Genomic DNA, 12,650 nt, shown 5'->3' with positions numbered 1-12,650 from the left:
CGCCTCCCATCCCCCGTCTCCCCTCTACTCCTTCCCACTCAAAGTTGTAGTTTTCAGGACTGGGGGTTCCTGATTACTTTTCTAACATTCTCTCCATTATAACTTAGACTATTTTAAGGCACATTTAGGGTTGCCGTAGGGTCCAGGAATAGCTCTTTTTTCATTAACATTCTTCTTCCCTACCAGACTCACTTTTATTAAAAATTAGAGGCCTGGTGCATGACAATCATGCACTGGAGGTGGGGGGGGGGGGGGAGACGGACGCGGGCGGGGTCCCTCAGCCTGGCCTGCGCCCTGGCGCACTCCGGGACCTCGAGCGCAGCAGCAAGGCGGGAGCCTCTCCCACCTCCGTGGCAGCACCAGGAGCAGCGAGCCCTATGGGAGTGCACTGACCACCAGGGGGCAGCTCCTGTGTTGAGCATCTGCGCCCTGGTGGTCAGTGCACGTCATAGCGACCGGTCATTTCGGTCTATTTGCATATTAGGGTTTTATTATATAGGATGCTTTCTAAGTATTTACATGTTTCTAACCATCAGGGATAAGGCAGATGAGTGTCCAGGCCATCATCCCGTCAAAAGCTGAGCTAGGAAGGGACTGTGCCTGGTCTTTCTGTCCACCACCACCACCAGCAAACCAAGCCAGAGCCACCTGCTCATCCCGAGGTTCCCTGATGGAGCCTTGGGGGCCAAAGAGGCCTGGACGGCTAACATGCCTCAAGGGAACTCTGGAAGATAACAGCTGAGCAGCCTGACCTACTGGTGTCCGGCTGGGGTCCCGACCTACTGAAACCCAGGCCCCTGGGACGGGTGGTGAGCCAGCTCCCACGGGATTAGAGCCGATTACTCACATCTCTTCCCAGCTCCCCTCCAACGCTGGAGGGAGCATTTACAGGGCTTGTTAAACATTCACCAGCGACGCCTTGTCTGCGATGGAGAGATGAAGTCTGGAGGAGTAAATCCCAGACAGGGAGCCCAGGGCCATCGGTTCCTGAGACACCGACAGGCAGTGAGTGATCCTAGAGCTTGTGGGGTCTGGGGAGGCTCAAGTGGTGGGGCCTGGGGAGGCTCAAGCTATGGGGCCAGCTGCCTCCACCCTTCCCAGCACCGAGGAGGGCACAGATGCCCACCACTCCCCTCTGGGCTCCAGAGGGGGCGTCAGAAGGGGCCCTGGGCTGTGTGATCTGGTGAAGCCCTCTGGGGCTCCTGCAAATACTGGGGGTGGGGGTTTGTGGGTGATGTTTAGGCAGAAAACCTCCTTGATTCTAATATACCACTTACATAAAGATCACCTCCAACTTAATAGCTCTGCATCAATGAAACACTAACCCCAAAAAGGTACCCCTCAAAACTATCTCAAATGATGAAAGTGCGACAACTCAGCATTTTTAGAGCTGAAGAATGGCAGCATGACCATCTCCTGGAAATTCTTTAGCTCTGCAGATGCTCGTGAGAAACCTGAGAGAAGGGCAGTTCTTATTTTTCATGTGTTAACTGGTTAATTTACTGTTTCCTGTTTAGCCAGCCACTGAACTGACTCCAGGCTATGGTAAGCAACAAGGCTCCACATTTTCAGTTTTATGCTGTGGAAACACAAAGACACCACATGGCTCAGCTTTAGCTCTGTGTGTGCATCTGGGCATTGAGCGGCAGTAGCAACCCCATCCTAATTTTGAAAAGCTAATAGGAGGCATGAGGCAATAGAATAAAATAAAGAAAGATTAAGTGAAGATCAAAAAGTGCTCCATTGAACCTCCGCTTCCTTCTTTGAAAGAAGGACACGTCCACAGGTACCCTCTGCTATTGTGCTCACTCAACAGCCTCCGCCTGGGCCCCGGCCTCCCTGAGGGGTGGGCCCCGCACCAATGACAAATGGCAGCGTGCGTGCCTGTACACAGCCGCACACCTGTGGAGCGCCCTTGTGTACTTAACTTTGTTCTTTTCCCCGCTGCAGAAATGCCATTTGACAAATTCGGTTACTCTCTCAGATCAAACACAGCCATTCATCCCATCTGCCCTCCCCCACCAAAAGGAATGCATTCTTCCCTTTGAAAGCTCTGGTGGAACCAAGCGGGAAGTTTACAACCTGCCGTGGCTCCCCATGGCCTGCTCAATTAGGTCAACACCTGGGCCTGGCATTCAGGCCACTTCCCTGGGACCCAGCCTGCCCTCCCAGGCCTCCTCTCCCAAGGGCTCAGGGCGCAGGCAAACCCCCCTTTTACATCTCCGCTCGCACCGGGGCCGACCCTTCCTGGGAGAACCAGCCTGGCCCATCACATCACATCACATCCTGGGAAAGGTCACCCCGGCCTTCAGGACCCCTCTCAGCCATCACTCCCGGGGCAGGGCCTCCACATTCCCCCGGCTGGATGTCAGCGTTTCCTCCTCTGGGCCACCTCTCCCGCTCTGTGTCTCTCCTGGAGCCCTCACCTAGTCTGCCTACGACTCCCTTACAGTGATTTAAACCCATCACATGCACTGACTATGGGTGATAATTGCAGCCTAACTTCTCCTAAAACCTTTGTCACCAGACACCCGACTTTCTCCCCGATGCCACAACCGGTCAGAAGCCAGGTTCTACCTGTTTTATTTCTAAAATATCTCTCTTGCTTTACTTTCTTGGTTTTATCTTCACTGCTCACACCTAAGTCGTATCTCTTGCCAGGAACACAACAGGTTCTCATCTAACCTGCTCCCACGAACGGTCTCGCTGGTCTACACCAGCAGCTCTCCAATTCGGGGCCTGCAGCCCCTGGATGGAGCCCCCACGGTCTCATTCCTCAGATGCTTCGGTCTCACCTGCCACCTTCAGGTCCCCTCCTGCACCCCTGCGTGACAGTCCGACTGGCCAGCTGACTCTTGTCCACCTGCCTCTGCCCCTTGTCTCTGTCTAGGCCAGTGATCAGCAAACTGCGGCTCAGCAAACCGCGGTTCTCGAGCCACATGCGGCTCTTTGGCCCCTTGAGTGTGGCTCTTCCACAAAATACCGGCTCTTCCACAAAATACTGACTTCTGCGCATGGGCCACGAAGTTTCAATCGCACTGTACGTGCGCGCCCGCATGTGGTATTTTGTGGAAGAGCCACACTCAAGGGGCCAAAGAGCCACATGTGGCTCGCAAGCCACGGTTTGCTGACCACGGGTCTAGGCCATTCCTTGCTCCCCTCCTCTCTGCAATCCTGCCCGTCCCTTAAGATGCAGCTCATGCAGCCCTCTCTCCCCACATAAAACCCTGATGTACTTCAGTACACTTGACTTGGCCTTTGGATTTTGCAAACTCCTGATTGACTCAACCGCTCTGTCTGCCTGAGAACAGGCACTGTTTCTTGTATAACTTCATCCCCAGGGGTTAGTTACCCAGGTCAGTGCTTTGGGCCAAACAGTGAATCCAAACAGTAAGTGTTGACTGATTATGATTTCCACTCAGAGCCACAACGTGGGACTGGGCAGAGACCCTCGCTAGCAGGGCTCTTCTGCTGTCTTAATCCTGCCTCGTTAAAACTCTTCTCATTTACCCCAAAGCTTCCAAAAAACAAACCATCAAAAATTCCCCAGCGATGAAAACCTAGCCTCCCCCTAATCTGACCCAGGAACAGACATTTTATTTCACAACTCATTCAATGAGCTGGTATGAGCACAGGCCAAAGGCCAGGTGACAGTGGACAAGACAGAGAGGGTTCCAGGTTGAGGACCATGGAACTGACATTCTAGCTGGAGACAGAGACAGGGGGAAAGACAGAGGGAGAGACAGAGACAGAGACAGAGGGAGAGAGGGGGGGAGAAGGATGGAAGGAGAGGGAGAGGGGGAGGGAGAGAAGGAGGAGGGGAGAGAGGAAGAGGAAGAAGAGGAGGGGAAGGGGGAGGGGAGGGGGATGGGAAGGGGGAGGGGAAGGAGAGGAGAGGGGGAGGGAGAGGGATAGAAGGAGAGGGATGGAAGGAAAGGGAGAGGAGGAGGGGTAGGGGAGGGGGAGAAGGAGGGGGAGGGGGAGCGATGGAAGAAGAGGGAGAGGGAGAAGCCGTTCAGATACGGAGATCTCTGAAGTACACACACCAAAGGCGATCTAGCAGGACGTGGCTTGGGGTTGAAGTGCATCACACAGGTGGTCAGGGACAAAAAAGTCCTGTCTAAGGAGGAGGTATTTCAATCAAGACCTGAATGACAAGTCACAGGAATATCGGGCAGAGCATTCCAGGCAGAGGGACCCACGTGCAACCGATCTGGTTTGTTCCATGTGTCCAGGAAGGCAGAAGGCCATGGCATTGGCAGTAGCAGTGGTGGCCCTGGCAGGTAGTGGTGGTGGCGGTGTGTGTGGAGGGGGAGCAGGGAGAGGGGGCAGAGAAGTGCCTTGAGGAGGTGGGAAGAGGCATCTTTCCTTTTTCATCGTTTTATAAACCTTGTCCGTATTTCATACATTCATGGACTCTCCTCCCCAGGAAATGTGTGTGGGTCAAATAGCATGAGATTCCCCCAAAAAAGAATTAACCATCCAAAGAAAGTAGAAAATTAATTGCGAAAAAGGACATTACACTTACCATAGGAAATAGCACATATTCTCTGAGGAAATCTTGAGAATCAAACTGGTTATAGTCTCCAAAGTCAGCTGAAAAGAAGAGAAGGGGGAAGGGGGAATCATTTCACTTTTTATATGAAATTAAAGATGGAATAAAACAGGGCGCACGTATCATCACATTTATTCTTCCCGCATCATCCTATTTCTGTACTATCACGGAAAAAAAAAAAAGTGCCGAGATGTGCTTGATACTGTTGCTACGTTTACCTAGCAATACTGCGAATGCTAGCATGTGAGCACTGCCACGCGATTTTCTAGAAAGAATGGGAAAATCTGAAAGTGATTCTTAAGCTATTTTAAAACTTACACCCAAACCTATATTTATCTTCTAGTTAAATATGCATCAACACAGCCCGTCAGAATGTGTGCCAAGGGGACTTTCTAACGCAGGGTTCGTTTGGGCAACTGGAGAGCCAAGCCCATCTCTAGCTCCTCATACATTTGCAGCTGGAAATTCCCACTGTAAATCACCCTTGGCAAGCACCCCTGCAAATCCTGACACCTCCTACTAAACATCTTCACAGGCTGCAAGATGCCAAAAATTCTGTTTTGTTCTGTTTTCATCTCACGGTGCTAGGTCTGAGCCCAGGCAAAAGGCACACAGTGAGCCTGTATCACAGATCTATAAACCTCTCACTTCTCGTCCCACCAACTCTCCAAAAAGAAAACAAAACAGAATGAAAGCAGCATGAAATTTTCTTTCATGTAAAAGATTTAGCATCTACTAATGGATGCAGGTAACTTCAAGGTAACCAGAGACAGAGAACGCCAGGATCCACACAGAAGGTCAGGGGAGAAGCACTGCCCAGAAGGGGTGGGTGGGAGGAAAGAGCTCAAAGAACTTGTAAGCATAGATAGATACATAACCCATGGACACAGACAATAGTGTGGTGAAGGCCTGGGGCGAGGGGGCAGGCTAGAAGGGGCCAATGGGGGGAAAGGAGGACATAGAGGAGAAGCACTGCCCAGACACACCAGGGGAGGCCTCCAGGAAGAGCAAAGACCACGTGCTCTGCCTGTGTTCACGTTTGGCCATCAGTGATCATATTTCATGCTGACATATCTCTACCGATGTGTCTTTCTAACTGCCCAGCCAGGCTCTCAGGAAAGTGATTTACAAGCATTACACCCAGAGCAGCTTTCATCAGAAGGAAGAGGAGCCAAGGAGAAGGTTCACCAACTTCCTTCAGCCTAAAAGCTATCACCAGGGCCTTCACGAACCCAGGATGCCCACAATGAGCCTAGTGACTGAAGAGTGAGAGGAGGGGTCCTAGCTGGTTTGGCTCAGTGGATAGAGCATCAGCCCATGGACTGAAGGGTCCTGGGTTCGGTTCCAGTCAAGGGCACATACCTTGGTGGCAGGCTTGACCCCCGGCCTTGGTTGGGGCATGTGTGGGAGGCAACCAATCAATGTGTCTCTCTCACATCAATGTTTCTCTCTCTCTGTCTTTCCCCCTCCCTTCCACTCTCTCTAAAAAAATCAATGGAAACATATCCTCAGGTGAGGATTAACAACAACATTAAAGAGTAAGAGAGGTGAAAAGAAAAGGGAGAAAATTAACAGAAAGGAAAGCTTTTTAAAAGGAGAAAGAACGAATGTGAAGATGAGGCACATACTGGACCTTCTCTCCCTTCTCCCTGTGAAGGGTGTCTTTTTCCATTATTTCGTGATTTCCTGTTATAGCCACTGATTGTTCTGTTACACTGTTCTGGGCACTGTTCCTTCCTTTTCCGGTCTTTAAGTGGAGAGATAGGATACAGCATGTCCTCTGTCCTTCCATCCACAGGGTAACAATTGTACAGCCAACAGACACCACTAACCTGCTACCACCCCGAAGGAAAGAGGTCAAGGGAAGGCTGCCTCTGTAGACATTTCAGAGCCCAAAAGATTCAACTGCAGTTCAGAGTTTGGGATGGGAAGTCCCGTTCACAGCTTCTAAAATAACAGCCCACACAGCAAGGATGGGCAGGCTTACATTTGGACGTTAAATGATTTTAAAGTAAATGACTGAAAGGAAAACACATTTCTCTCCAAAAATTGTATCTTTATCTTGTGGTGGTGGTTTTTTCAATCCTTACCCTGGGGATATTTTTCCATTGATTTTTAGAGAGAGTGGAAGAGAGAGGGAGAGACAGAAATATCGATTGATGTGGGAGAAACACATCGATTGGTTGCCTCCTACACACACCCCAACCAGGGCCCAGGCTGGGAGAAGTCTGCAACCGAGGTACATGCCCTTGACCAGAATCGAACCCGGGACCTTTCAGTACGCAGGCCGACGCTCTATCCAATGAGCCAAACTGGCTAGGGCTGTATCTTGTGTTTAATATGACTCAAGATAATTAAGCTATTACTCAATAATGAGTAGAAATACATGTAAAAAAAATTATGTAACATCTGTTATATAAACATATGTAAAAAAAATATATGTAACAACTTAGAGATGATAAAAAAAAATAGCTCTCTGATAAATTTAAGTGGGACAGGTCGAAAGATAAATGTAGTCCCATACACGTTTGCAGTTTCATATTACAGCTGTGCATTTTCAATTTCTCTCTTTAACTGTAAAGGAATACATTAGACTATGCCGTTTAAAGCTCTCACACTTGAAACGGATGTGAAAGTCACACAGCCATCGCATTGAGCCACAAAATATGACCACATTGGGCAGGGGAATGATTCTGAGAAAATGTTCCACAAACCCTGAAATGCAGCTTTAATTAAAGGCAGGATGAAAGCTGCTATTCTTTCATAAAAACACTGAGATTATACAAGCAGTAGCCATTTGCATACAGCCCTGAGAGAGCCACCATCCTGCCACAAAAATCACTTACTCTGCATCTTTAACTTGCGCTATCTCGAAATGAAAAGGGAGCATTCCTAAGGGATCGTAAAGTAAATTTCACTTTTCCCTCCCAGAGGCCGGCGACATCATAATCAAACAGATCGTGGGATTTCACACGCTGGTCAGCACCGTCTCTTACCTTGCACAGCTAAGCCGGCCAGCCGAATCACCTGTTCCAGCGTGCACCGCAATCGCCCCTCGAGCACGTCTTTTTTGACTTGCAGGTAATACTGATACCTGGTTCGTGGGAACAGAGGAACAAATAATCTTAAAAAACACACACTTGGAATATATTCCCGTAACATCGGTCTCTCTAGATATCAAACCCTGTGTCCACAGCAAGATACGCAGGTGATGCTAGCAGAGGTCAGCGCTCTGAAAGATGGGAAGTGACCCCTGCCTGTGTATCTTTGATGTGGCAGGTGCCACACCCCGTTCATTCTGAGGTTGAGAGCCTTCTCATCAAACCAGCCCATTGTGGGCCAGCAGCACGAACCACTGATAAGGGCCAGTTCCTCACAACAGAGACCGCAAGTGAAATCTGCGCTTCCACACCTGGGCGCCCGCAGCCACACAGCTGCCAGAACACATTCCACAGTGTGCTTCCTGAAAAGGTTCTGGAAACACACGATTTGTTTGAAGTCAAAAGTTTGGGTAGGGCGGATCACAAAGAGGCCAAATATTTGGAATTCTGCGAGTGGACGGGGTAAAACTCTTGGGAGCCAGGCTCGCCCGACATGTCTGTGACTCATAAAAATCGAATCGAATGCAACACTGAGCCTTCCAACCCCAAGTACATCCTCAAAGCAGCCAACTATAGACGGACAGAATGTGTCCATACACAACCTCAGACCTCAGACCAGACCACTGTTCTCAGCAGCGAATACTGGGCATTGTTTCCTCGCCAGTAAAACCGCACTCTTAGAATTACCCAAACGCTTAGAAATCTCCTCACCCCAAACCTTTTTTTTTTCCAGGACCCCACTTCCTTCGACCATACTCTTAAGATACAGTCACATCCACAACAGTCAGTCTCCTCCAGCATTACTTCCTGGCAAACCTTTCAACCTTTCTGTTCCTGGTAACGGTAACTCTTCCTCTTAACTTTGGCACGTTGGTTAACGCAAGTCTGCAGTGACCCAAACCCTAATGCCTTTGGAGAGAGGCAGTCAGAATTGAGAGTTAATTATCGCTGGCCCGGCTTGACATGGATACTCTTACATCGTGACCAAATGCCTGTTGGAGGGAATAACCAGGCTGCCCGCCCACTGCAGTGTCATCTCTATTGTTTCTTTCCTCTTGAAAGACAGGAAAAAGACAACCATGCCAGTCTCTGGTGGGAAAAAACTATACTCAAATCAGAAGGACCACCTTTAAAAATCCTTTTTAGTCAAACTCAACACATAGCCCTGGCCGGTGTGGCTCAGTTGGTTGGGCGTTGTCCTGTGCACTGAAGGGTTGCCAGTTCCATTCCTGGCCAGGGCACGTGCCTGGGTTGCAGCTTGATCCCCAGTGGGGGGCGGGGAGGGTGTGTGTGTGCAGGAGATGGCTGATCCCTATCATGCTCTCATATTGATATTTCTCTCTAAAAATCAATTTTAAAAGTATTTTTAAAAAATACATAATAGAAAAACAACCTATTTTTCCTATTTCCATCCTATCTCTCAGCTAAAATATTCATAATCTTTTTACAGGATCCACTCTCAGAAGGACTCTTTTATGTCCAGTCCACATCTAAATCTGCTCACGTATATCCCTAAGCACTTCCTGTGTGTATACGTGGGCTAGAAGCCAGGGCACATCCTGGAGAGGTGTGAGACAGGAATGCACATCATCTCCTGGCCAAGGCCCTCACCTTTCTCCCTCTAGAGCACTATTAAGGATTCGATTTTTAAGAACCAACAAGTAAAACATTTTAAAAGGTGCTATCCTGGCATTATCTGCCATCGCTAGAGCCTTTTTACTCTTCACCTTGGAGGTGAAAATGATCGGCTGGGAATAGACCATCAACTAATGAACCCATAGGATCCAGCAAAACAATACATCTAGTGTTCTCACCCTGCTGATCCCAAATTCCTTCTTCAACGATCGCTTCTATAATGCACAAGCAAGTTCCATGACAGAACCATCCCATCCCAGGCAACAGTGAATGCCGCCTACTCACTAGCAAGGAACAACAGGATCGCTCCTGGTCCTGTAGGTTGGATGGAGGTTTTGGGATACAAAGCCGAGGAGCTCAAGAGTGCAGCACCCTTTCCTGGAAGTTGCCTAGACTACAGACTACGAGAGGAGCCGGGCAACATTCATCATACGGTGCGATTACCCCACGACCTTGGGAATATCACGACAGGAGATTGAAGAAGTGAGAATGGAACTTGGACCCCCTTGGAAACCATCTGCCACATTTTTGCTCAAAAGGTACTTTGATCAAATATAATCATTCAGACTAAAGTAGAGAATATGAGCTGAAATTCTATTTCTAGCGTGCTTGGCTTTTGCTTACTTTTGATCAGCAGCTCCATTCTAACAGCAGTAAAATATAAGAGCGGATCCTATTTTGGAAACATGCAATTTCATGGAAGTAAACTCCACCCTGTCACAGCTCTGGGTGGAGGGGAAAAGAAAAAACCTGGTCCCCGTGCCAGGAAAGTCAGTATTTGCCAACTTTCCAAAGGGATCCTCTTTAAAACTCAAGTTCGCAAGGAAAACTTGTTCCTATTGAAAGACCTGGAAATCATCTGACTTGCTGAGGTCCAAGGCTGGGGGTTGAGGCTATGACTGGGGAACAGGGTGATGCCTGTTGAATAAAGGCAACATTTCTACTTTCAAAGTTTCTTGTTTTGTTCTGACTCTAGAGAGGAGATTAATTTCTGGAGGGAACGCAGGTTTCTGTGGGTGAGACAGAAAAGCCTTCGACGGTGCTCACATTACAACTGGAACTAGACGGTTTCTATGAACCAGTCCCCCGAAGACTCATCTACCCGGACCATTTCTATCCAATCAAGAAATTAAGTGTCTTTCCTGTGTTCCTTCCTCCCCCTACGATTTTGAAAAGGCAATTTTTAAACTTCAGGTGAAGTCAATAGAGCATTCCGTCCACGTGACAGTGGTATCAAAAGGCTTCCAAATTCCACTCCCTAGCATCGCCCTCAACGTTTGCAGATGTACTGCTGGGATCGGCAGTCTCTCTTTTTAATTCGCACGTGAGGAATGTAGCTAAGTACTTACACAACCACGGTTTACTTGCAGGTCTGTTAATACTTCTCGGGCTGAGAAATTGCATGTGGTGTCCTGAAAGGTTAGGACTGTGTGAGCACCGAACCCCCAATAATACGGGAAACAGCCCTCCCACCAGCGAAATATTCCTTCCAAGTCCCGTTCAGTGGAAGTGCCTCATACGGAATAGGCAGAAAAATATGAAAGCCTTCAGATCTGAAAGATGATCATGCTTCCAGCCAAGGACCCAACATCCTGAGCACCGATCGCAGGACAGTGGAGACAGGAGGGTGGGTGGTGATGAGTACTGTTCCAAATATTTGCTACAGCTCTCCATGGGCCTTCCCTCTGAGAGGGTCACACCTGCCTACCTCCTTCACTCTGACTAGCTTTGGGGTCCAGGAAATGGGGGTGGGAGTGACACCTGCCACTCCCGAGCCCAGCCTTCTGCTGGAGCGCGCCGGGTTTCCATCTCCATTTCCCCGCCCGGAGACCTGCAGTGTCCAGACAGGGACTTCCGCTCGGTTAGCCTGAGCCCCGTGGAAAGAAGGCGGTGGACACAGCACACACAGAGGTGGGCAAGGAACAAGCCTTCGTCTTTGAAAACAACAGGGGTCTGGGCGTCATATATTGTCGCAGCATGAGCTGGCCTCCCTTGTTTAATAAGGGGAGGATTTCAAAAAGCCCAACCCTTTTGCTTTTAGGATAGGAACTGTGTTGAGGGAGAATGACTTGCCCAAGGTAACACAGCCTCCAGGGCGGGGCCAGACAGACCAGAGCATGGAGCTCTTTCTCTGCAGGGCAACCGCCCAGGCGATGAGAGTGGCATCTGAATCCCAGTCATCGCAGGCAAGTCATCGGTGTCACTGAAGTCCAAAAGGAAACATGGAAATATAAACACCACCACCACTCGGCCGGGGTGGGCTCAGTGGTTGTGCATCCACCCAGGAACCAAGAGGTCGCCGGTTCAATTCCCCGATGTTTCTATCTCTCTATCCCTCTGTCTTCCTCTCTCTCCCTAAAAATCAATTTTAAAAAATATATTAAAAAAATAAATAAAAACATCACTTCCTAGTGATTTTTATGATCCAATGCTTCTAAGGAAGGATTTGAATAACCAAACTGCCCTCCCCCGCCCCCCCCCCCCCCCCCCAATCAGGTCATCTGAGCCACAGCCTTTGAGGCAAACACTGGCACGAGAAATTGTTCTATAAAAACCCAGTACAGGACATGTTTCATAAGCTGGCCCATGGATTATTCAGATCTGTTTCTTCTCAAGGCAACAGCCTCTGGATTATTTCACTCTCCCCTCTCAGAGGCAGAGGAAGGGAAAAAAGACTGAGCTTTGTATTCTAACTACGTGTTAGCAACTTTATAAAACACATAGAGGACAAAGTAAAATCTAGAGAGCGGGATCTCTGATTGGAGGCTCCTATCTAGAAGGAGAGGCTGCCTGGCCAGCGTGGTTCAGTGGTTGAGCGTCCACCTGTGAACCAGGAGGTGGTTCGCTTCCTGGTCAGGGCACATGCCCAGGTTGTGGGCTCAATCCCCAGTTGGGGGAGGGGGGTGGTGCAAGAGGCAGCCGATCAATGATTCTCTCTCATCATTGATGTTTCTATCTCTCTCTTCCTCTCCCTTCCTCTCTGAAATCAATAAAAATATATTTAAAAAATAAAAGATTTTTAAAAAGGGGAAGACTATTTTTATTGATTGATTTGAGAGAGAGAGAAAGAAAGGGGGAGAGCGGGAGAGAGACTAAGAGAGAGAAAAAAGAGACAGAAACATAAATTTGTTGTTCCACTCATTCATACATTCCGTGGCTAGTTCTTATATGTACCCTGACTGGGGATCGAACCTGAAACCTTGGCATATCAGCATGATGCTCTAATCTACTGAGCTACCCGGCCAGGGCACTTAAAGGGTCAGACTTTCAATGCCTGCCCCTCACTAGAAAACTTCCTACAGACAGCGGTATCAGAAGGCTATTGCTAGATTCCCCAAGGACAGTGCAGTACGTACCCA

The 12,650-nt window shown here is 48.9% G+C and overlaps 1 protein-coding gene across 1 annotated transcript in view; it reads right to left on the bottom strand.

Annotated features, from left to right (window-relative positions):
• PTPN14 (protein tyrosine phosphatase non-receptor type 14) overlaps window positions 1-12,650 on the bottom strand; it is a 151,511-nt gene that overhangs the window by 38,980 nt on the left and 99,881 nt on the right. The window contains 2 exon segments of the mRNA XM_070396862.1: window positions 4,529-4,596; window positions 7,552-7,649. Of these exon segments, the coding sequence (XP_070252963.1) occupies window positions 4,529-4,596; window positions 7,552-7,649 (166 nt within the window).

The sequence above is a fragment of the Myotis yumanensis genome, unplaced genomic scaffold (assembly GCF_028538775.1).
Source record: "Myotis yumanensis isolate MYYU_CA2020_CCGP unplaced genomic scaffold, mMyoYum1.0.hap1 SCAF_17, whole genome shotgun sequence".
Taxonomy (NCBI): Eukaryota; Metazoa; Chordata; class Mammalia; order Chiroptera; family Vespertilionidae; genus Myotis; species Myotis yumanensis.
This window is presented reverse-complemented; position numbering and strand designations above follow the sequence as displayed.